Source organism: Oncorhynchus tshawytscha, linkage group LG11 (genome assembly GCF_018296145.1).
Source record: "Oncorhynchus tshawytscha isolate Ot180627B linkage group LG11, Otsh_v2.0, whole genome shotgun sequence".
NCBI classification, from domain to species: domain Eukaryota; kingdom Metazoa; phylum Chordata; class Actinopteri; order Salmoniformes; family Salmonidae; genus Oncorhynchus; species Oncorhynchus tshawytscha.
Genome location: NC_056439.1, coordinates 7,715,060 through 7,741,105, shown reverse-complemented (window position 1 = coordinate 7,741,105; position 26,046 = coordinate 7,715,060). Strand labels below are relative to the sequence as shown.

Sequence of the window (26,046 nt, the reverse complement as noted above, 5' to 3'; positions counted from 1 at the left end):
CCGATACGCGGAGCTGGTATGTACCGCACCGGGCTATGCACCCGCACTGGGGACACCGTGCGCTCCACAGCATAACACGGTGTCTGCCCGGTCTCTCTAGCCCCCCAGTAAGCACAGGAAGTTGGCGCAGGTCTCCTACCTGGCTTCGCCACACTTCCTGTGTGCCCCCCTCCCAATACATTTTTGGGGCTGACTCTCGGGCTTCCTACCGCGTCGCCGTGCTGCCTCCTCATACCAGCGCCTCTCAGCCTTCGCCGCCTCCAGCTCTTCTTTGGGGCGGCGATATTCTCCAGGCTGAGCCCAGGGTCCTTTACCATCCAATATCTCCTCCCATGTCCAGAAATCTGGATTTCGCTGCTCCTGCTGCCGCTGCCTGTCACCACGCCGCTTGGTCCTGTTGTGGTGGGTGATTCTGTAACGGTTTTCTTTCTCCTCTTCCTCTGAAGAGGAGATGTAGCAGGGATCGGACCAAAATGCAGCGTGGTTATTTGTATACATCTTTAATAAAGATGAAACCACGAACAGTATACAAAAACAATAAACGTGAAAAAACCTAAACAGCCTATCTGGTGCAAACAAACACAGAGACAGGAACAATCACCCACGAAACACTCAAAGAATATGGCTGCCTAAATATGGTTCCCAATCAGAGACAACGATAAACACCTGCCTCTGATTGAGAACCACACCAGGCAACCATAGACCTTTCTAGACAACCCCACTAACCACAATCCCATAACCTACAAAAACCCCTAGACAAAACACACCACATAAATACCCATGTCACACCCTGGCCTGACCAAAATAATAAAGAAAACACAAAATACTAAGACCAGGGCGTGACACCTAGACTGTGTTTATTTGTTCATCCCCATGAACTTAAATTTGTTCTTTTTTTTACGTCTTTGGAAAACGTTCCACACATCTGCAATTCCTTGTTTAACATTTCTGATTCACACTTGTTTTACCTAGATCATTCCTGTTTAAAGATGTTCAACCTGGTTTGATTTTAGATGGTTAAACAATGTATCAAGATAGAAGAGAGAGATCAGCAACGTGAAGGGTTAATTCTGTTACAGAGTGCAGAGCAGCACTGGGTGGGGAGGAGCATGTTGATGTCAAGTTGCTAAAGTGAAACTTAAGTGGATAGACGTATGAACAGCAAAAGAGCAAACTATCTCAAACGCTCTCAAACTCCTCAGAAATCTTTATTAGACAGCTAAGCTGTCTCCAGGGCTTTTTTGATACTACAGTCAGAAAGATCAGAGAGAACCCACACTCTCTCTCACACACAAGTGAGTAGAGATTTACCAGGGCAGGTGAAGATACATTCTATTGTGTAACTTATTATATTCTAACTGTTTTCTTTTCTACAGTACCTATGTTAAGCTATATTTTGTAAATGTATTAATGCATAATGTATGTTCTGGGTTAAACAGGATTGGTTTGTATCCCTTAATGCCATGTTGATGGCACTGAAACTATCAAGAGCTGACTCATTCCAGGAAATCATTTATAGATCCTCCTTCTCTTTCTAGATATGGCTTCCTCCAGCAGTCTCCTGTCTGAAGAGCAGTTTCTGTGCTCTATCTGTCTGGATGTGTTCACTGAGCCAGTCTCCACTTCGTGTGGACACAACTTCTGCTTGGCCTGTATAACAAAGTACTGGGATAGCAGCGACCTGTGTCAATGTCCACTGTGTCAGAAGAAATTCTCCAGGAAAACTAAGCTTCGTGTCAACACAACCTTCAGAGAGATTATAGAGAATTATAAATTGTTAAGAGACACAGGTAAAGATGAGTCCCCTGCCAAACCTGGAAAAGTGCACTGTGACGTCTGCACTGGGACGAAGCGCAAGGCCCTGAAGTCATGCCAGGTGTGTCTGGCATCTTACTGTAAGACTCACCTGGAGCCTCATCAAATATCCCCAGCATTCAAGAGACACAAGCTGATCGACCCTGTGGAGAACCTGGAAGACAGGATCTGTAAGAAGCACGACAGACTCCTGGAGCTGTTCTGTAGGACTGACCAGACGTGTGTGTGTCAGTTCTGCACTGAAACAGACCACAAGACTCATGACACTGTTCCTATAGAGGACGAGTGTGGAGAGAGGAAGGCTCAGCTGGGGAAAACTGAGGCAGAAGTGCAGAGGATTATCCAGGAGCTACTGCAGAAAGTTAAAGAGATTAAACTCTCAGTACATCTCAGCAAAAGAGATGCAAAGAGGGAGATAGCAGACAGCATAAAGGTCTTAACTGCTCTGGTACGATCCATTGAGAAAGGCCAAGCTCGGCTCATTGAGGAGGTTGAGGAGAAGCAGAAAGCAGTAGAGAGGCAGGCTGAAGGGCTCATTAAAGAACTAGAGCAGGAAATCACTGAGCTCAAGAGGAGAAGCACTGAGCTGAAGCAGCTCTCACACACTGATGACCACCTCCAACTTCTCCAGAGCTTCACATCCGTGGTGTGCACCCCTCCACCCACCAAGGACTGGTCTGAGATCAGTGTTCACAGGGCTGTGAGGAGAGCTGTGTCTCAGCTGGAGGAGACATTGAATAAAGAGATGGAGAAGCTGCCTGAGGTCAAACTGAAGAGGATTCAGCAGTATGCAGTGGATGTGACTCTGGACCCTGATACAGCAAATCTCTTTCTCATCCTGTCTGACAATGGGAAACAAGTGAGAACTGGAGACACGGAACTGAATCTTCCGGACAATCCAAAAAGGTTTGATCGTTTTACTGTTCTCCTTGGAAAGGATGGCTTCTCCTCAGGGAGATTTTACTATGAGGTGACGGTTAACGGTAAGACTAGGTGGGATTTAGGAGTTGCCAGAGAGTCCACTGACAGGAAGGGGGATATCACACTGAGCCCTGAACATGGAGTTTGGACTATGATGCTAAGGGATGGGAATGAGTACACAGCCTGTGCCTCACCGCAAGTCCGTCTCTCCCTGAGCGAGAAGCCCCAGAAGGTGGGGGTGTTTGTGGATTATGAGGAGGGTGTGGTCTCTTTTTATAATGTGGAGGCCAGGTCTCATATCTACTCTTTCACTTGCTGCATCTTTACAGAGAAAATCTACCCATTCTTCAGTCCCTGTAGTGATGATAGTGGTAAAAACGCAGCCCCTCTCGTCATCTCTCCTGTCAATCACAAATACTGATTAAACAAAGGACTTAATCTTTCTTTAAAGCTGCAATATGTAACTTTTTGGGCGACCCGACCAAATTCACATAGAAATGTGAGTTATAGATCTGTCATTCTCATTCAAAGCAAGTATAAAAAGTGGTAGATCTGTTGTATGTGCATTATTTCTATGCTTCCCGTTATTACATTTCATTTTGGCATCTTTTACTTTCAGGTTTTGTACACCACCTTCAAACAGCTGAAAATACAATATTTTGGGATGTGGAAAAGATATTTCACAGCGGTTTAGATGGTACACTGATTCTCAACACTATACTTGCTTTTTTTGGGTCAAAAACTGAAATTAGGCGAACTATTAGAATTTTAGCAACCAGGAAACGGCAGAGTGATTTCTTTATTGTGCATCTTTAAGCTGGTTGTTGATACTGTATACGTGAATGTGATAAAGGACTTACTTTTCCTTTGATCTGGTTGTGGATGTAGGTTATTGTGAAAAAGGACTTTAAACTGGTTGTTGATACTGGATAAGTGAATGTGGTAAAGGACATACTCAGCCTTTAAGCTGGTTGTTGATACTGTATAAGTGAATGTGGTAAAGGACATACTCAGCCTTTAAGCTCGTTGTTGATACTGTATAAGTGAATGTGGTAAAGGACATACTCAGCCTTTAAGCTCGTTGTTGATACTGTATAAGTGAATGTGGTAAAGGACATACTCAGCCTTTAAGCTGGTTGTTGATACTGTATAAGTGAATGTGGTAAAGGACATACTCAGCCTTTAAGCTCGTTGTTGATACTGTATAAGTGAATGTGGTAAAGGACATACTCAGCCTTTGAGCTGGTTCCACAGTACTGCACTTCGAAAAAGGGCATACTTTTCCTTGGAGCTGGCTGTGGATCTAAGACAGTGCGTGATAAGGGAAATAATGTGCCTATAAGCTGGTTGTTGGTTTAGGAAAGTGACTGAAAAGTGACTGAACATGATACAATACATACTTTTCTTTTGAGCTGATGGTACAGTGCCTTCAGAAAGTACTCATACCCCTTGACTTATTCCAGATGTTGTTGTGTTACAGCACGAACTCAAAATATATATTTTTACACACAGTACCTGATAAAAACATAGTAAACATTTTTTAATATATGTGTCACGTTCTGACCTTAGTTCTTTTGTTATGTCTTTGTTTTAGTATGGTCAGGGCGTGAGTTGGGTGGGTTGTCTATGTTCGTTTTTCTATGTTGTGTTTTGTGTTTGGCCTTTGTGTTTGGCCTGGTATGGTTCTCAATCAGAGGCAGGTGTCGTTAGTTGTCTCTGATTGAGAATCATACTTAGGTAGCCTTTTCCCACCTGTGTTTGGTGGGTGATTGTTTCCTGTTTTGTTGTTTGTGTCACCATTCAGGACTGTTTCGGTTTTCGTTTCTATTCACTTGGTTATTTTCGTATTGAGTCGTGTTCAGTTCTTATTAAAGTATCATGGACACTTACCACGCTGCGTATTGGTCCGATCCTTGCTACTCCTCCTCAGAAGAGGAAGAGGAGAGCCGTTACAATATGCTACCATTCAAATGTTTGGGGTCACTTAGACACTTCCTTGTTTTTTAAAGAAAGCTATTTTTTTGTCCATTAAAATAACATCAAATTGATCAGAAATACAGTGTAGACATTGTTAATGTTGTAAATGACTATTGTAGCTGGAAATGGCAGATTTTTAATGAAATATCTACATAGGCTTACCGAGGCCCATTATCAACAACCGTCACTCATATATTCCAATGGCACGTTGTGTTAGCTAATCCAAGCTTATCATTTTAAAAGGCTAATTGATCATTAAAAAACCCTTTTGCAATTATGTTAGCACAGCTGAAAAGGGTTGTTCTGATTAAAGAAGCAATACAACTGGCCTTTAGACTAGTTGAGTATCTGGAGCGTCAGCATTTGTGGGTTCGTTTACAGGCTCAAAATGGCTAGAAACAAAAAAACGTTCTTCTGAAACTCGTCAGTCTATTCTTGTTCTGAGAAATGAAATCTATTCCATGCGAGAAATTGCCAAGAAACTAAAGATCTCATACAACGCTGTATACTACTCCATTCACAGAACAGCGCAAACTGGCCCTAACCAGAATAGAAAGAGGAGGCATCGGTGCACAACTGAGCAGGAGGACAAGTACATTAAAGTGTCTAGTTCGAGAAACAGTCACCTCACAAGTCCTCAACTGGCTGTGTGTTTCGGGTCGTTGTCATGCTGGAAGACCCAGCCATGACCCATCTTCAATGGCCCCATCCATCCTCCCCTCAATACGGTGCAGTCGTCCTGTCCCCTTTGCAGAAAAGCATCCCCAAAGAATGATGTTTCCACCTCCATGCTTCACGATTGGGATGGTGTTCTTAGGGTTGTACTCATCCTTCTTCTTCCTCCAAACACGGCGAGTGGAGTTTAGACCAAAAAGCTCTATTTTTGTCTCATCAGACCACATGACCTTCTCCCATTCCTCCTCTGGATCATCCAGATGGTCATTGGCAAACTTCAGATGGGCCTGGACATGCGCTGGCTTGAGCAGGGGGACCTTGCGTGCGCTGCAGGATTTTAATCCATGACGGCGTGGTGTGTTACTAATGGTTTTCTTTGAGACTGTGGTCCCAGCTCTCTTCAGGTCATTGACCAGGTCCTACCATGTAGTTCTGGGCGGATCCCTCACCTTCCTCATGATCATTGATGCCCCACGAGGTGAGATCTTGCATGGAGGCCCAGACCGAGGGTGATTGACCATCATCTTGAACTTCTTCCATTTTCTAATAATTGTGCCAACAGTTGTTGCCTTCTCACCAAGCTGCTTGCCTATTGTCCTGTAGCCCATCCCAACCTTGTGCAGGTCTACAATTGTATCCCTGGAGTCTGTTTGATTGAGTGTGTGGACAGGTGTATTTTATACAGGTAACGAGTTCAAACAGGTGCAGTTAATACAGGTAATGATTGGAGAACAGGAGGGCTTCTTAAAGAAAAACTAACAGGTTTGTGAGAGCTGGAATTCTTACTGGTTGGTAGGTGATCAAATACTTATGTCATGTAATAAAATGCAAATTAATTACTTAAAAATCATACAATGAGATTTTCTGGATTTTTGTTTTAGATTCCATCTCTCACAGTTGAAGTGTACCTATGATAAAAATTACAGACCTCTACATGCTTTGTAAGTAGGAAACACTGCTGATTTTGCAGGTTATCAAATACTTGTTCTCCCCACTGTATATATATATAAACTTATCAAAAAAAGTCCCTTTTTCAGGACCCTGTCTTTCAAACATAAACATCCAAATAACTTCACAGATCTTCATTGTAAATGGTTTAAACACTGTTTCCCATGCTTCTTCAATTAACCATAAACAATTAATGAACATGTACCTGTGGAACGTTCGTTAAGACATTAACAGCTTACAGATGGTAGGCAATTAAGGTCACAGTTATGAAAACTTAGGACACTAAAGAGTCATTTCTACTGGCTCTGAAAAACACCAAAAGAAAGATTCTCATCTGCGTGAACGTGCCTTAGGCATGCTGCAAGGAGAAATGAGGACTGCAGATGTGGCCATGGCAATAAATTGCAATGTCCGTACTGTGAGACGTCTAAGACAGCGCTACAAGGAGACAGAACGGACAGCTGATCGTCCTCGCAGTGGCAGACCATGCATAACAACACCTGCACAGGATCGGTACATCCGAACATCACACCTGCGGGACAGGCACAGGATGGCAACAACAACTGCCCGAGTTACACTAGGAACGCACAGTCCCTCCATCAGTGCTCAGACTGTCCACAATAGGCTGAGAGAGGCTGGACTGAGGGCTTATAGGCCTTGTTGTAAGGCAGGTCCTCACCAGACATCACCGGCAACGTCGCCCATGGGCGCAAACCCACCGTTGCTGGACCAGACAGGACTGGCAAAAAGTGCTCTTCACTGACGAGTCGCGGTTTTGTCTCACCAGGGGTGATGGTCGGATTCACGTTTATCATCGAAGGAATGAGTGTTACACCAAAACCTGCACTCTGGAGCGGGATCGATTTGGAGGTGGAGGGTCACAGCATCATCGAACTGAGCTTGTTGTCATTGCAGGCAATCTCAATGCTGTGCATTACAGGGAAGACATCCTCCTCCCTCATGTGGTACCCTTCCTGCAGGCTCATCCTGACTTGACCCTCCAGCATGACAATGCCACCAGCCATACTGCTCGTTCTGTGCGTGATTTCCTGCAAGACAGGAATGTCAGTGTTCTGCCATGGCCCAGCGAAGAGCCCGGATTTCAATCCCATTGAGCACGTTTGGGACCTGTTGGATAGGAGGGCTCGGGCTCGGGTCATTTCCCCCAGAAATGTCCGGGAACTTACAGGTGCCTTGGTGGAAGAGTGGGGAAACATCTCACAGCAAGAACTGGCATATCTGGTGCTGTCCATGAGGATGAGATCCACTGCAGTATTTAATGCAGCTGGTGGCCACACCAGATACTGACTGTTACTTTGATTTTGACCCACCCTTTTTCAGGGACATATTATTCCATTTCTGTTAGTCACATGTCAGTGGAACATGTTCAGTTTATGTTTCAGTTGTTGAATCTTATGTTCATACAAATATTTACACATGTTAAGTTTTGCTGAAAATAAACGCAGTTGACAGTGAGAGGACATTTCTTTTTTTGCTGAGTTTTTATATTGTATTTATTATTGGGTAGTTTGTTTTAATGTTTCTTCCTGAGTGGATATCTTAATGACATCCAGACACAAACCCATTCCCTCTTGCCCACAGCTCTCACAAACACAAGTGGACACTGCTTCTTTTTGTTGTTTTATTTCTCTGTATCAAAATGTAATCCAAAATATTCTGGGATAAAACTCTGTTTGCATTCACGAATAGAGATACAGTCATAGGGAATCACTTTTTCTATGGATACAGTATTCCAAACTCAAATCAGGAGTAATGACTCAACGCTGCCAGAATATAGAGATTTTCCATTATGGTAATGCATTGCCTTTGACATAAGACACCTCAGTACTTGTTGGACCTGCATTTCAAAATACTAATAACCAATATGAACATCCTTATCATAGTACATAGCACTGGCTATTTCATATTTGATTTACAACAGTAAAATGCTCCATTGGGAGCTGGCTTTTCACTGATCCTGTTAAAAAAAAAAAATCTAAATGCAGAATTAGTTTTTTCTTCTATTCCATGAAGGAAATCTTTCAACAGGGTCAAAAGACATTGGGGTTGGAGTTTTCCACAGAGAAAAGTGCCTGTTGGTCATCTGTTATGCTAGTTATTTGTCACAATCGAATTAGATGTACCAGTGCAGCGTAAGTAGCGACCATGATCCTCATTACCACAGTGTAAAAAGACATTGATATACAAACACTTGCAGTGTACAATATTAGTAGTTAAAAAAACAACAACAGTGATGACATGCTGCATTTGAATAAATCTCTCACACAATACTTCCACACACAAGAAGCTAAACTAAAAAACACCAACTCCACAGCCTGTACAATACCACAAAACTACACTAACAATATTATTGACGGATGTGCTACAAAAAGACATTGTGCTTTAAAAAAAAAAAACGAAGCTTTCATGTATAGTGTGCCATAAATTAATAAACAGGTTATCAAAAATATTGTCGTCCCTGGGACTGGAGTGATATCCTGGAAACGTTTAGAATGCCCTTTGGTTTCCGTCTTCTGGTTTGGTTTGGTCAAGCAAAAGTCCCTCCTCCATGAGTCTACAACAATAAACAAATGGAGTGTTAATCTTTACTATTGTCTTCATCAGCATCGTCATTTTGGGTGTATGACTCTAGATTATGGAGGTAAATGAATGTATTCTCTGTTGGAAAAGTTTTGTTAACTCACCATGGGCTTCATCTCACGACCGTCTCCACCTGCCTCGGCCCGGTCCCTTCCCGCCATTTTTTTACTGTTCTCTACAAACTCCTACAGAGAGAGGTAGGGGGAGAAAGAAGAGCGAGGGTGAATGTGTGTGTTGGGTGTTGAGGTAACAAGGCGAGTTTGGTGCAATACATACATAAACACTATTCACCATATAGAAATGGATTCAAAAGTGGCACTGCAAAAACAATGGCTACATTCCATTACCCACACTAGCATACCAGTGAGAATGTGTTGCCTGATACATTGGAATGTTAGTGTGGATAATGGAACAGAGAGATATATATATAAGGCTACGTCCCGATTCTCCACAATTCTACCAAAGAATTGAACAATGGTGGAAACTCCCTCTAGCCTGCGATTGCAGCAGAGAGGAAAAGGCGACATGAGAGGGATAACTGGGCCCAAGATGTGTCTTCTCCAGCAGATGGTGTTTTTAAAAAGGTTTTTGTATGGAGGTCAATGAGGGTCAAATTTGTTTCGCAAAAAATGGTATGGTTTAATTACTACATGAGGCTTATCTGATCGAATAGAAGTCTCGTATTGCTTAGGTTGTTTCAGTTGTACTGACATAAGTAGGACACATGAAATCCCGGCAAGCTGTGCCTGTTGTGCCTGTCGGAGTTGTGCCTGTTGTTCACACGTGTATCTGCCCACACATTGGCTAGAATGGTCCCACCAGATCTTGCCACGCCACGACTGGCAAGATACATTTTTTAAAGACATTTCTTTACATTGTTATCTGTGATACACCAATCCATTGCTTTTAATCCATGACTGGTGGAGAATCGGGGACCCAGCCATAATCTCCCACCCAGCCTCGCCTCCCTTCCCCTCACCATGAGGGCTTTGTCCATGTAGAACTCTCGGCCGGGGCTGCCGTCGTTGTGCTTGGTGTCCACGGCGAAGCAGAGGAAGAGCACGTCCACCACAATCTCAAAGACAGACAGGAAGCAGTGGGCTACCAGCCAGGAGAACAGGCAGACGATGAGCAGGGGCAGCACCCACACCGTGTAGTCACGCTGGTAGTTGAGCGACAGTACACCGACGAACGCTGTGCAGGAGACGATCAGTACCTGGACACACACACACAGGGAAAGACGGAGAAAAGTGGGGGTGGGAAAGGGAGAAAAGAGAAAAAGAGAGGGTGATAGATCGAATAGTATTATTATGCTTGAAATATCGCTAAAATGGCGTCGCTATGTGGCCGTTACCTTTCCCAGGAAGAGGACAAAGTCCCCCACGGTGTTGATGGTGGCCACTCTGAGGGCATTCTCTACCAGGATGACAAAGGCATCGCACGCCGACGTACAGAAACTGGTGCTGTTGATCGCGGTGGCCGTGTACGCGTTCTGTGGTGAAAACAGACAGAGGACAGGAGTATCGTCAATAACAATGTGTCATCTTGGAATGAGTCTCCCTTGTAAAATAGACTGTTGTCAATGATATAATGTGTGTAATAGCGAGAATAATCAACATCTTCGATGACAATCAGTCTGATAGGACACTTACTTGATTCAGGTATGTTAGACACTTCTTCAGGCACCACAAGCAGCAGATGCAGGCTTTCAGCATACAGCGAGCACAGGCATTTTCCTACCAACAGAAAACACATTCAGTTTTAGTTCTCCACCCATTGTCTGACTTGACAAACTGGTAATTGGTATGAGTGAAAGCGAGATCGTTTAACAACACAGTCTGGGATATGTCTTGCTTCTTCGTTAATTGTCAAATCTTCCAAGACTGACACTATTTTTTCATCCCAGTGTGGAATTTTAACTTGTTGTTGTTGTCTGAAAACCTTCCATACACCTGCAATAGGTCTTTATGTTTAAACATTTCTGATTCACACTTTTTCGACCTAAATCAGTTTTAAAAAATGGAACACTGTTTAAACTGTTCAACCTTGTTTGATTTTGAAATGGTAAAAGAATGTATCAAGAATGAAGACAGAAATAAGCCATGTGAAGGGTTAATTCTGTTCCAGAACACAGAACAGCACTGGGTGGGATACACCTACTACTGTATGTTGTACACACGAGTAAACACCCTCAAACTCTTCAGAAAAGTATCTTCACGATGCTGACTCTCCGGTCGCTTTTTTGATACTATAGTCCAGAAAATAAACATCGGAGAACACGTCCACACTCTTTTACACAGACACAGGTCAGTAGAGATTTACAAGGATTGGTGAAGAAATGTTACCTGATAACAGTTTATGGTCATCTCCTGTTTTCTTCATCTACCGTAGCTATGTTTAACTATATTTAGAACATTGATTAATTTCTACTGTCATTAGAGGAAATAAATAATGCTCTGTAAAAAAAAAAAAATATATATATATATATATATATATATAATGCATTATTGATTGATTATAATCTGGAGCTGGAGTCTTTTAGTATTTTGATCTGAAGTATTTCAGAGAGTGTTTGCTCTCTCTCTCTCTAAATATGGCTTCCTCCAGCAGTCTCCTGTCTGAAGAGCAGTTTATATGCTCTATCTGTCTGGATGTGTTCACTGAGCCAGTCTCCACTTCGTGTGGACACAACTTCTGCATGGTCTTTGTCACAAAGTACCGTAATGGCAAGGACCTGTGTCGATGTCCGGCAGGAGCAATTCTCCAGACGACTTGAGCTTCGTGTCGACACGACCTTCAGAGAGGTTGTAGAGAATTTTAAAAGGATGAGAGACGGGGGTAGAGATGGAGTCCCCTCCCAAACGTTGACAAAAAAGCCCTGTGACGTGAGCACTGTGATGAACCTCGGTGCCCTGAAGTCCTGCCTGGTGTGTCTGGCCTCTTACTGTGAGACTCACCTGGAGCCTCATCAGATAGCCCCAGCGTTCAAAAGACACAAGCTGATCGACCCTGTGGAGAACCTGGAAGACAGGATGTGTAAGAAGCATGACAGACCCCTGGAGGTGTTCTGTAGTAATGACCAGGCGTGTGTGTGTCAGTTCTGCACTGAAACAGACCACAAGACTTATGACAGCAGAGTGTATGCAGTTCTTCAGTACTCTGGTGAAATCCATTGAGAAAAGCCAGGCTGAGCGTGTTGAGGTGATTGAGGAGAAGCAGAAGGCAGTAGAGAGGCAGGCTGAAGGGCTCTAAAGAGCTGGGGCAGTAAATCACTGAGCTCAGTGTTCTCAGTGATATGTGTGTGGGGACCGCGAGGAGAGCTATTGTCTTAGCTGGACGCTGAATAAAAAGATGGAGAAGCTGCCTGAAATCACACTTACGTCTCTGGACCCTGATACAGCACATTCCAGTCTAATCCTGTCTGAAGACGGGAAACAAGTAAGACATGGAAACACACCACAGAATCTTCCGGACAATCCAAAAAGGTTTAATTGTTATGCTATGACCCTCGGAAAGGATGGCTTCTCCTCTGGGAGATTTTACTATGAGGTGACGGTTAAGGGGAAGACTGACTGGGATGTAGGTGTGGCCAGAGAGCCCATTGACAGGAAGGGTAAAATCACACTGAGCCCTGAGAATGGACTTTGGACTGCCTTCTCTCCCTGAGAGAGAAGCCCCAGAAGGTGGGGTTGTTTGTGGACTATATGGAGGGTCAGGTCTCCTTTTATGATGTGGAGGCCAGGTCTCATATCTACTCTTCCACGGTCTGCACCTTTACAGAGACACTCTTTCCATTCTTTGAATCCTGTAATAATACTGATCGCAAAAACTCAGCCCCACTCATCATCTCTCATGTCAATCACACAGACTGGTTAAACAACGAGGGAACTGTTGTTCTGCAACAGACAATTTACAAATCATCAAAATTAGTGTATTTAGTCAGATTGACATGTCACATGATTAGGATGTTCACAGGTTTCCTCTGAAATTTCATCATGAAATGAAAACGGTTCTGTACATCTTAATATGGATAATAAATGCTTGTGCTTACTGAAAAAAAACTTAACTGGCATTAACTTAAATAAGTAATACAAGTTATGTTGCTTTGATTATTCATATCTACCTACAGTGCACCTTCAGAAAATATTCATACCCCTTGACTTACTCCACAATTTGTTGTGTTACAGCCTGAATTCAAATGGATTAAATATATTATTTTGTTCACCCATCAACACACAATTCCCCATAATGCAAAGTGAAAACAGGAATATCTAATTTACATAAGTATTCACACCCCTTTGCAATGACACTACAAATTGAGCTCAGACACATCCAATATCCTTTGATCATCCCTGAGATGTCACAAAACAACTTGATTGGAGTACACCTGTGGCCAATTCAATTGTTTGAACATGATTTATAAAGAAACACTACTGTTTATATAAAGGTCCCACAGTTAACAAGGCATGTCAGAGCAGAAACTACAGTAAACCATGAAGTCTAAGGAACTGTCCATAGATCTCCCTAGATAGAATTGTGATGAGGCATATATCTGGGAAGGGTATAAAACCATTTCTAGAGTGTTGATAGTTTCCAAGAGCACAGTCCATCATTGGGAAATTTTAAAAAACATGGAACTACCCAGACTCTGCCTGGAGCTACCGTCCAACCAAACTGTGCAACCAGGCAAGAAGGACCTTAGTCAGGGAGGTGACCTAGAATCCAATGACCACTCTGACAGAACTACAGAGTTCTTAGCTGAGATGGGAGAACAACAGTCTCTACAGCACTTCACCAATATGGGCTTGATGGGAGAACGGCCAGACGAAAACCACCCGAGAAAAAGGCACATGATAGCACGCCGGGAGTTTGCAAAAAGGCAAATGAAAGACAGAGCATAAAGCAAAAGATTATGTGGTCTGATGTAACACTTTGGCATGACTGCAAAGCACAATGTCTGAAGAACCAGCACAACTCATCACCCATCTAACACCATCCCTACCGTGAGGCATGGTGGTGGCAGTATCATGCTATGGGGATGCTTTTCAGCGGCAGAGACTAGTAAGGACAGAGGGAACAATGAATGGAGCCAAATACAGGCAATTCCTTTGATGAGAACCTTCTTCAGAGTGCAAACAACCTTAGACTGGGGTGAAGATTTATGTTCCAACAGGACAATGACCCCAAGCCTACAGCCAAAGCAATGCTGGAATGGCTTCAGAACAAGAATGTGAAAGTCCTTAAGTAGCCCAGCCACAGCTCAGGCTTGAAACACATTGAAAATCAGTGGAAAGACTTGAAGATTGCTGTTTACCACCGCTCCCCAATTAAACTTAACAGAGATTGAGAAAATCTGCAAGGAATAATGGGAGAAAATCCCCAAATCCAGATGTGCAAAGCTGATACAGACATACCCAAGATGACTCAAAGCTGTAATCGCCGCCAAAAGTGTTTCTACAAAGTATTGACTTGTGGGTATGAATACTTACGTAAATGAGATATTTCTGTATTTCAATTTCAATGTATTTTCAAAAAAACATGTTTTCACTGTGTCATTATTGTGTATGTGTGTAGATGGGTAAGAAAAACAATCAACTGAATCAATTTTGAAATCAGGCTGTAACACAGCAAAATGTGGAATAAGTCATGGGATATGAATACTTTCTGAAGGCACTGTATTTACCCACAGTTATTTTAGTCTCTTATTAGCTCTATAAGTTAATATCATGTTGATACTGTATAAGTGAATACAATAAAGGATGTACTCAGCCCTCCACAGACTTCGATGTAGCTGTGGATGAATAATGTGTTCTCTTGTTTTGTACTGTTCTGTAGTTTCGACCCAACGGTTCGTCCGACAAAAACAAAGAGCTCTGTGTCCTGCAGGCCCAGGCACGGATCAAAGCCTACTTTGTTCCAATATTTCTGTCATTCAAGTGATATTTATTCCCATAGTAATTCGTTATGGATCCATAACAAAATAAACATCTGCATTTTGAAAGAGTATTTTTATCATTATTTTATTAACGAAAGCATAAACATGTTGATGAAGAAGCCACATTCGCCTCGGGGTCCATCCCAGTTGCTATTCTGTGGAACCATGCATTTTTTTTTTGGTGAGGCCTGTTGTCCAGCCATTTCTCCACAGATGTTTTATTAATTTTATTCTATTTCACCTTTATTTAACCAGGGAGGCCAGTTGAGAACAAGTTCTCATTTACAACTGCGACCTGGCCAAGATAAAGTAAAGCACTGCGACAAAAACAACACAAGAGTTACACGTGGGATAAACAAACGTACAGTCAATAACACAATAGAAAACTCTACATACAGTGTGTGTAAATGTAGTAAGATTAGGGAGGTAAGGCAATAAATAGGCCATATAGTGGCAAAATAATTATAATTTAGCATTAACACTGGAGTGATAGATGTGCAGATGATGATGTGCAAGTAGAGATACTGGGGTGCAAAAAGAGCAAGAATAAATAACAATTTGGGGAATGAGTTAGTTGGGTGGGCTATTTACAGATGGGCTGTGTAGAGGTGCTGTGATCGTTAAGCTGCTCTGACAGCTGATGCTTAAAGTTAGTGAGGGAGATATAAGTCTCCAGCTTCAGTGATTTTTGCAATTCATTCCAGTCATTAGCAGCAGAGAACTGGAAAAAAAGGCAGCCAAAGGAGGAGTTGGCTTTGGGGATGTCCAGTGAAATATACCTGCTGGAGCGCGTGGAACGGGTGGGTGTTGCTATGGTGACCAGTGAGCTGAGATAAGGCGGGGCTTTCCCTAGCAAAGACTTATAGATGACCTGGATCCAGTGGGTTTGGCGACGAATATGAAGCGAGGGCCAGCCAACGAGAGCATACAGGTCGCAGTGGTAGGTAGTATATGAGGCTTTGGCAACAAAAAGGATGGCACTGTGATAGACTACATCTAATTTGCTGAGTAGAGTGTTTTTGGCTATTTTGTAAATGACATCACCGAAGTCAAGGATCGGTAGGATAGTCAGTTTTACAAGGGTATGTTTAGCATCATGAGTGAAGGAGGCTTTGTTGTGAAATAGGAAGCCGATTCTAGATTTAATTTTGGATTAGAGATGCTTCATGTGAGTCTGGAAGGAGAGTTTACTGTCTAACCAGACACCTAGGTATTTGTAGTTGTCCACATATTCTAAGTCAGAACCGTCCAGAGTAGTGATGCTAGTCGGACAGGCGGGTGCGGGCAGCGATCAGTTGAAAAGGCCATATGGCCTATCCTTCCTGTTTGGCCCTGTCCGGGGGTGACCTCGGATGGGGCCACAGTGTCTCCTGACCCCTCCTGTCTCAGCCTCCAGTATTTATGCTGCAGTAGTTTATGTGTCGGGGGGCTGGGGTCAGTTTGTTATATCTGGAGTACTTCTCCTGTCCTATTCGGTGTCCTGTGTGAATCTAAGTGTGCGTTCTCTAATTCTCTCCTTCTCTCCTTTTTCTTTCTCTCTCTCGGAGGACCTGAGCCCTAGGACCTGAGCTCCAGGACTACCTGACATGATGACTCCTTGCTGTCCCCAGTCAACCTGGCCATGCTGCTGTTCCAGTTTCAACTGACCTGAGCCCTAGGACCATGCCCCAGGACTACCTGACATGATGACTCCTTGCTGTCCCCAGTCCACCTGGCCATGCTGCTGCTCTAGTTTCAACTTCCACCTGACTGTGCTGCTGCTCCAGTTTCAACTGTTCTGCCTTATTATTATTCGACCATGCTGGTCATTTATGAACATTTGAACATCTTGGCCATGTTCTGTTATAATCTCCACCCGGCACAGCCAGAAGAGGACTGGCCACCCCACATAGCCTGGTTCCTCTCTAGGTTTCTTCCTAGGTTTTGGCCTTTCTAGGGAGTTTTTCCTAGCCACCGTGCTTCTACACCTGCATTGCTTGCTGTTTGGGGTTTTAGGCTGGGTTTCTGTACAGCACTTTGAGATATCAGCTGATGTACGAAGGGCTATATAAATAAATTTGATTTGATTTGATTTGAAAAGCATGCATTTAGTTTTACTAGCATTTAAGAGCAGTTGGAGGCCATGGAAGAAGTGTTGTATTTTTGTCAGATGTTACTATAGAATACTGAAGTATAGTTACAAGCATTTCATAAGTGTCAAAGGCTTTTATTGACAATTACAAGTTGATGCAAAGAGTCAATATTTGCAGTGTTGACTCTTATTTTTCAAGACTTCTGCAATCGGCCCTGGCATGCTGTCAATTAACTTCTGAGCCACATCCTGACTGATGGCAGCCCATTCTTGCATAATCAATGCTTGGAGTTTGTCAGAACTTGTGGGGTTTTGTTTGTCCACCCGCTTCTTGAGGATTGACCACAAGTTCTCAATGGGATTAAGGTTTGGGGAGTTTCCTGGCCATGGACCCAAAATATCGATGTTTTGTTCCACGAGCCGCTTAGATATCACTTTTGCCTTATGGCAAGGTGCTCCATTATGCTGGAAAAGGCATTGTTCGTCACCAAACTGTTCCTGGCTGGTTGGGAGAAGTTGCTCTTGGAGGATGTGTTGGTACCATTCTTTATTCATGGCTGTGTTCTTAGGCAAAATTGTGAGTGAGCCCACTCGCTTGGCTAAGAAGCAACCCCACACATGAATGGTCTCAGGATGCGTTACTGTTGGCATGACACAGGACTGATGGTAGCGCTCACCTTGTCTTCTCCGGACAAGCTTTTTTCCCGATGCCCCAAACAATTGGAAAGGGGATTTATCAGAGAAAATTACTTTACCCTAGTCCTCAGCATTCCAATCCCTGTACCTTTTACAGAATATCAGTCTGACCCTGATGTTTTTCCTGGAGAGAAGTGGCTTCTTTGCTGCCCTTCTTGACACCAAGCCATCCTCCAAAAGTCTTTGCGTCACTGTGCGTGCAGATGCACTCACACCTGCCTGCTGCCATTCCTGAGCAAGTTCTGTACTGGTTGTACCCCGATCCCGTAGCTGAATCAACTTTAGAAGATGGTCCAGGCGCTTGCTGGACTTTCTTGGGCGTCCTGAAGCCTTCTTCACATCAATTGAACCGCTCTCCTTGAAGTTCTTGATGATCTGATAACTGGATGATTCAGGTGAAATCTTACTGGCAGCAATATCCTTGCCTGTGAAGCCCTTTTTGTGCAAAGCAATGATGACGGCACGTTTCCTTGCAGGTAACCATGGCTGACAGAGGAAGAACAATGATTCCAAGCACCACCCTCATTTTGAAGCTTCCACTCTATTATTCGAACTCAATCACTGACATGATGTTAGCTGGTCCTTTTGTGGCGGGGCTGAAATGCAGTGGAAATTTGTTTGGGGATTCAGTGAATTTGCATGACAAAGAGGGACTTTGCAATTAATTTTGCATTGCAAATGAGGGCAAAAACTGGGTCAAGGCACCAGCAGAGTAAGCAGACCTTTATGTAGTAAAATAAAGGTTAAATAAAAGACCTACAACACCTACGGTAGGCCTACAGTATATCTAAAAAATATATTTTTTTCATCTCCACATGTAGGTCTCCTGATTTAAACCCGATCTAACTTGTTTTGGCATCAACTGAAAACATTCATCCGTAACTCTACAAGCAAAGATGAACTGGTGGAGACCATCAAGATGTTTTGGCTTGAGAAATTGATGATACAATTCCCCCCTACCCTCTTTCTTGGCCATAGTCTATTGTCCTGCTAATAGCCCATAATGGGTGGATGGGTGGCTTCTTTTGTATTGAATTGAATGTGTTAATTACAGTCATTTACCATTCTCATTCTCGTACTCGAAACGTTGTTTGCAGAGTTCATAATCTCATTTTCTAAATCCTTGTTTAAAAAACAACTATATTTTGGAGATGATTTCATTTTCAAATAACCGAAAGTGAAGTGGTTGGAAACTTCATAAAGGGGGAAAAGGCCATTCTTGAACATGGGGTGAGACAATCGGTCCTTTTAATTTTGTCTGGCTTGCCATTCCAAATAAAATGGAATATTTTTGATATATAATGATATAATTTAAACAGGTGGCTGTTTAAATTCTCTCTCTGAAAGGATGCAAGAAACGGAAGGAAAGGAAAATGTGCAAGAAAGGGTGATAACATTTGTCCTTTTAGAGACTATTATACATGGCATCCGGGTCAGGATAACCAATAACATACACAAAGCACTAACCCTGACTCTCGTTTTTTAAGTGTTCATAGGTCTAAGGTCATAGGTCTATATATTCCTGGTGTTTTTTTGTTTTTTTTAAACAAAATTGCTTATTTTAGTTAAACGCTATTCACAGACCGTGCTTATGTGAGACCAAAACTAGCGAACAATTGTAGAGTTGTGACTTTTATAATCACTTCTATTTTATCAGAAAGAATGTGGGTACTTATTTATTTTTGATCCAAAGCCATGAATGAGTCACTCAGCTTTATGTCGGTGCCGAGGCTATATGACTGCGCCATCAACTTATCAACTTGATTATTTAGCAAACATCCCTTGCTGCTTATATTCAGCCAACACATATATCTTAATAATATCATGGAATATATATATATTTTTAAATGTACAGCTTCCAAAAGCATAATCAGTGCTCTAACTCCCCCTTGCGGTGGTCTGGAGCAATGAAGCAGTGACGCAGGATAACATACTAAACCACAAATTAAGTCCTGCGGCATAATCTCAAAACCACGGTATTTTTTTATTAGATAACTGTTCAACCACCTGAGTCAATATGTGTTAGAATCATCTTTGGCAGCGATTACAGCTGCTAGTCTTTATGGGTAAGTCCCAAAGAGCTTTGAAAACCTTATTCTTATTGAAAACCTGCCATTATTCTTGAAAAATATCTTCAAGCTCTTTCAAGTTAGCTGTTGATCATTGCTAGACAGCCATTTTCAAGTCTTGCCATAGATTGTCAAGCCAATTTAAGCCAAAACTGTAACTAGGCCACTTAGGAACATTCAATGTCGTCTTGGTAAGTAACTCCAGTGTATATTTGGCCTTGCGTTTTAAGTTATTGTTCTGCTGAAAGGTGGATTTGTCTACCAGTGTCTGTTAGAAAGCAGACTGAACCAGGTTTTCCTCTTTGCCTGTGCTTAGCTCTATTTCTTTTATTTTTACCCCCCACAAATCACTAGTCCTTGCCGATGACAAGCATACCCATAACATGATGCAGCCACCACCATGCTTGAAAATATGAAGAGTGGTTGTCACGACTTCCACCGAAGTTGGTCCCTCTCCTTGTTCGGGCAGTGTTCGGCGGTCAACGTCACCGACTTTCTAGCCATCGCTGATCCATTTTTCATTTTCCATTGATTTTGTCTCGTCTTACATCACACCTGATTTCAATCCCATCAATTACATGTTGTGTATTTAACCCTCTGTTTCCCCTCATGTCCTTGTCTGTGATTGTTTGTTGTATGTATGTGTGTAGTTATGTTCTGGTGTGCGACAGGTTTTGCACCCTCTTATTTGATTTAGTATATTTTGGTTTTCGGAGTTTTTGAATACTTATTAAACTGCTCCGTTTATACCAAGTTCACCCTCCTGCGCCTGACATCCCTGCCACCAGCACTCACCCATTACAGTGGTACTCTGTTGTGTTGGATTTGCCGCAAACATAATGCTTTGTATTCAGGACAAAAAGTTAAATTACTTTAGTACCTTATTACAAACAATATTAGTATTGCGTACAGGCTTCCTTCTTTTCACTCTGTCATTTAGGTTAGTATTGTGGAGTAACTACAATGTTGTTAATCCATCCTCAGTTTTCTCCTATCACAGCCATCTAACTCTAACTGGTTTAAATACCGCCATTGGTGAAATCCCCGAGTGGTTTCTTTCCTCTCTGTCAACGTTATAGTGACTGGGTGTATTGATACACCATCCACAGTGTAATAAATAACTTCACCATACTCAAAGGGATAGTCAATGTCTGCTTTTGGTGCCCTTTGTGAGGCATTGGAAAACCTCCCTACATGTAGTCTTTGTTGTTGAATCTGTGCTTGAAATTCACTGCTCGACTGAGGGACCTTAAAAATAATTGTATGTGTGGGGTACAGACATGGGCTAGTCATTCAAAAATCATGTTTAACACCATTTTGACATGGGGTGTAGAGAAAATGTTGCTGTTTTAAAGCAAGTTTCCTGCAATTCTACACATTTTGCCATGGGGGTGCAGATACATTTTAGATAGCTAGCTGCTAAACTAACTTAGCAATAAAAAAAATGTTAGCAGACATGGGCTAATTAAAGTGGAACTGACAGCGTTTTAACTACTTTGCATATATGAAACAAACAGACAATAAGAGGTTTTAAAAATAGATTCTATTTGACTCCAAATTCTATGACGCAGAATATAGCATTGTTGGCAAAACAGATGAATGCAGTTCAATGCATGATTAATATAATTCACCAATACATTTATTGCTAGTAACAAAAATATTGCTATTAGGTTGTAAATCACAGCTGCCCTGGTTGAGTGCTTGCTGCCTCCACCCATTCAGGATGCACTGTTTCAGTTTCAATGACTCAATATTTTGGATAAAAACTGACAAAACTAAGGCAGGGAACATCAATACAAACAAACTGGCAAGGGCAATGATCTCAAGTCAGTCATAACGTTCCTAATAGGCTAGAGTATCTATTTATTTAGCAAGCTAAAAACAAGGAGCCTAACATTCGCTAGCTAGCTAGCTAGCTGCTGGGAGGATGTCATGTCATGGCACGAGTTGGTGAGTGGCCGCCTTTTCCCCTGTCATATCGTTTTTTGGTGGCTTCAGCTAGAGATGCGGGTGTCACTTTGCTAGCTAGCAAGCTAGCTACGTTGAACTTGAACAACGTATGCACAGTTAGCAAGCATATCTCTTAGTTGTCTATTAAATGTATTTGGCATCGATCAAATGGGCGAGCAGGCCGTTCCCATTCAGTTGTCAAAATGTGTATTATGAGTATTGAGATTTTTCGCCCCCGCCTGCTGTGTACCAAAGTTGGCTCCCACCTGCTAAACCTAAACCTGCCTTCAACATCATTACCAGAATTGCGTGAAAACAGTGCCCAACAGGCAGGGGCGAAGGACACGGTCTACTGGTCGTCACAGCTAGCACAGCAGGCGGGAGGCTGGGGTGACACTGTGTGCTAGCTTACTACTGTAGTTAGCTGGCTTGCACACGGTGACGCCCCCGCCTGCTGTGTACCAGAGTCCTCCTTAGGACAAGCTGGCTAAGCTAGCACACAGTGTCCTTCACTCCCGCCTGCCGAACACCTGCCCTTGCTGTCGTTTACAGAACTGTGGGAAAACTACCCGACAGGCGGGGGTGAAGGACACTACAGGTGTGTATTAGCTATAGCTAACTACCGTTACCGGTGTGTATTAGCTATAGCCAACTACTGTTGTCACCCCTGCCTGTTCTTCTTCTGTGGGGTTTATCGGATGTTGGCATCCAACATTATGGTGCATTACCACCATTTACTCTACTGAAGTGCCCCTGCCTCCCGCCTATGTACTGGAGTCAATAAAAAAATTGACCAACAGAAGTATAAAGAGGGGTTCAGATGCAGGGATGCCCACATGCAGGAACACCCCAAATTGCGGGCTGCAGTTGCACCCTTCTCAATGTAAGAGAACCTCTGTATATACATATTTGCAGAAAGCCATTAAAATGTATCTTTGTTGCTTTTGGCGAATTATTTCTAATGTCGTGCTGTTGTTACTTACTGCTTGTAAACACACAGTTCAGTTCAAATTGAATAATGGTAGGCCGGTGAGGCAAATAGCTTATTTCCATATAGACCTATTGTAGCTCTGATTGGCTATGGTGCATCGGTCTGTGTAGAGTCCGGTCCTGAACAAGATTGACACGTTTTTTTGGGGGGGGTAGGTTTTATGCCGTGTCTATTAAATTGACGAAATGCACGGTCGCTTTACCACAATAGAATTTTCACAAATACCTTACCCTACGTCCTACTCAAACATTCTAGGAAAGTGTGAAAGTATTTCAATAACCATATCTAAAGTGTTCCCTTGTCAGAAAATGTAAACAAAATATATCATATTCTTCCTGGGGGTGTATATGAACCGATTTTTATAAGATTTCATGTTGCTAAAAAGCTGTCACTTCCTCTTTAAGTGACTGACATAACAAGAGAGAAACCGCTGATGCACGACCAAATTCCTAAACTGCACCTTGTGTATTCTACTATTCTAACTCGGAAGAGTAAGTTGAGACCTCGACTGAGTTCCAAAAAATGTATCCGAGGACCTTCAAAAGGGGGGGGGGGGGCAGCAACCCGTCCTTTTTCAAGGGTGTTCACCCATAAAATTATTAATTCATTCAAGGTTTATACAAATAAGTCCGTTCAATATAGAATTGTTTCAGAAAAACAATAGTTCAAACCCTAGAACCCACCATTGTGCCCTTAGGTTTATTACTGGTCATGGTTACAGAACTCACCATTGTGCTCTTAGGTTTATTACTGGTCATGGTTACAGAACTCACCATTGTGCCCTTAGGTTTATTACTGATCATGGTTACAGAACTCACCATTGTGCTCTTAGGTTTATTACTGGTCATGGTTACAGAACTCACCATTGTGCTCTTAGGTTTATTACTGGTCATGGTTACAGAACTCACCATTGTGCCCTTAGGTTTATTACTGGTCATGGTTACAGAACTCACCATTGTGCCCTTAGGTTTATTACTGGTCATGGTTACAGAACTCACCATTGTGCTCTTAGGTTTATTACTGGTCATGGTTACAGAACTCACCATTGTGCCCTTAGGTTTATTACTGGTCATGGTTACAGAACTCACCATTGTGCCCTTAGGTTTATTACTGGTCATGGTTACAGAACTCACCATTGTGCTCTTAGGTTTATTACTGGTCATGGTTACAGAACTCACCATTGTGCTCTTAGGTTTGTTACTGGTCATGGTTACAGAACTCACCATTGTGTTTTGTATCAAAAAGTGGGTTGGGTCTCTTTGCATGTAAGGAGAGAGCAGCATTTGCTTGTGTTTATCTACAAAGCACTCATGCAGAAACGTCCTATGTATCTATCATCATGAATTCAATTTAGATTTACAAATGACCAAAACCCGGTCTCAGGCTTGGATAACCCTGGAGGCCCCTTTGGTCTCCACAGAGATGGGTAAACGCTGCTTTTAGTTTTTTTTTTGCACCTTTATATGGAACCACTTCCAGAGCTCTCTGAAATGAGATGTTCCCCTTGGTCAGTTCAGAGTAATGACCGGAGACCTCTTATGTTGATAAATGTGTCTGTTTTTCTTCATATGTTTTGTAATTTTGTATATTGTATGTGTTTGGTGTATTTATGCAGGGCTCCTCTGTGGAAGATATCCTAGTCTCAGTATGACTTCCCGTGTCAATATAAAGGTAAAATCAAATTTTTAAAAGTACAAGTATATTATTAAGGTTATAATGTTGTAGAGAACAATTGAATTATTCATTATATGAGATTTATAATGACATAGGGCAAAGAAAACTACGTCTTGACATTCATTTTGTAGTACTTTCTTGAATTGCCCCGTTTTTCCTCAACATTCTAGAGCACTGGGTGAACACCCTACATACTCTGCCATTGAACTGATTGTGGATGTCAGTGATATACACCTATTGTATTCGGCGCATGTGACAAATACACATTTGATATAGCTGAATGAGATAAAGTACGTACTTTTCCTTTCAGCTGGTTGTGGATGTAGGTGAGGATGAGGCGAGGGATCTCCACCAGGGTGATGATGAAGGAGCCTTTGGCCACGGTGCCCAGATGGTAGCGGGTCAGACGCAGCATAGACGACACGATGGGGGTCATGGGCAGTTGAGATTTATTCCTGATGTCCACCACAGGATAGAGGAAAAGAAGAAGAGTTGTAAAATAGTCCAATTAACTGATACAGGACTGACTTGGGATTAAATAGTGTTGTCCGTACTAATGGACCAATAAAGCAGGCGCTGTGCTGTAGCTAAGATGGGTGTGCTTTGCACTTTTGGGACAATTCCATTGGTTCAAATGCACCAGGCAAGCTCAATGAAGTGCAGCTAACGTATTTGACAGAAGAAACCCAGAAACCTGTGCCTAGGTCTGATACGGGATATTTCCAAGTGAACACATCACAAGCATGCCATTACTTTTATTACATTTCATCACATAGCGTTTCATCACATGGCATTTCATCACAACATCATTTCATCACAACACTCTCTCCTGACCTTGTGAAGTAGTAGGTGACCACAGCTCCGGCCACGGTCATCTGCTGGCAGGCCAGGATGAACTGACTGATCCAGATGAGGCCCACAGCGTGGTACCACACCATGTACTGGAGTGGACCTGACATACGAAACTCCACCAGCCCTGTCTCCTCACTCTGCACTGGGCTACCTGTAGGGGTTGCACACAGACAGGGTTTGAGGTCGCTCTGCACAGGGGTGCCTGTAGGGGCACACAGCTAAGGTTAGGGGTCAATCTTCTCGTTCTTTACAGGGTTCCCTACAGCCAATATTAGGGGCAGGCTGATCTCCTCTGATCTGCAAGGCATTCAAGGATCATGATTGTGTTCCTGGAAGATTTTTTGGGGAAAATATTTTCATTCAAATATAATACAGCAAGATGGCACCATTTTGCAACAACAAACACTGCAGCTCGGATGAGTTTGTTGGACACTCTTTTTAAAGGTTATCTAGTTTATCGAACTCTAATCTGAATAACATCCAGGAACAGCTAAAAGGCAGACCAAGGAAGATAGTAGGCAGACAGATTCTACAAAAACATGACGCTTTGTTGCATTGGAGGTTGCTCTGGTGTTGTTGTTGATGAGGGAGAACATGATGTATTGGGTAGATTTCAGAGACCTTTTCTTTGACTGTGCGCCCGAGCTGCCACCCACAGCACCAGACCGACCCAAGAATCTAAATAAGAGTGGGCCTCGAGTCATGCCACTCTAGCCATGCGTTTTCAGTTCCAAAATGTCACATGAGTGTGTTAATCACATAGAAGCAGGAATTAGAACACTAGAATGGACATGAACCTTTCTTGTGATAGTCCTAAGGTCACCCATGTTGGTCAACCATGGTTTGCCAGTGCTGTCATAAAATGTGTAAA

At 42.6% G+C, this 26,046-nt stretch overlaps 2 protein-coding genes and 1 pseudogene across 3 annotated transcripts in view; 2 read left to right on the top strand and 1 right to left on the bottom strand.

Annotated features, from left to right (window-relative positions):
- The first annotated feature begins 1,136 nt into the window (after positions 1-1,136).
- Positions 1,137-4,358, top strand: LOC112262265 (zinc finger protein RFP). Of its 2 annotated transcripts, none has more exons than XM_024437955.2 (2): positions 1,137-1,295; positions 1,539-4,358. In XM_024437955.2, the coding sequence occupies exon 2, from the start codon at positions 1,541-1,543 to the stop codon at positions 3,155-3,157; it is 1,617 nt and encodes a 538-aa protein (XP_024293723.1). In that variant the 5' UTR covers positions 1,137-1,295; positions 1,539-1,540; the 3' UTR covers positions 3,158-4,358. The 2 variants fall into 2 exon arrangements, with proteins under 2 accessions (XP_024293723.1, XP_024293722.1); XM_024437954.2 differs by having other exon boundaries at positions 1,137-1,319.
- A 3,606-nt stretch (positions 4,359-7,964) lies between these two features.
- LOC112261381 (choline transporter-like protein 1) overlaps positions 7,965-26,046 on the bottom strand; it is a 34,369-nt gene continuing 16,287 nt past the window's right edge. The window contains exons 10-16 of the mRNA XM_024436665.2: positions 25,158-25,326; positions 24,622-24,778; positions 10,590-10,673; positions 10,292-10,429; positions 9,917-10,153; positions 9,042-9,122; positions 7,965-8,911 (exon numbers count right to left, since the gene is read on the bottom strand). Of these exons, the coding sequence (XP_024292433.1) occupies positions 8,885-8,911; positions 9,042-9,122; positions 9,917-10,153; positions 10,292-10,429; positions 10,590-10,673; positions 24,622-24,778; positions 25,158-25,326 (893 nt within the window). The 3' untranslated portion in view covers positions 7,965-8,884. The remainder of the gene's footprint in view (positions 8,912-9,041; positions 9,123-9,916; positions 10,154-10,291; positions 10,430-10,589; positions 10,674-24,621; positions 24,779-25,157; positions 25,327-26,046) is intronic.
- LOC112261382 lies at positions 11,531-13,063 on the top strand (annotated as a pseudogene).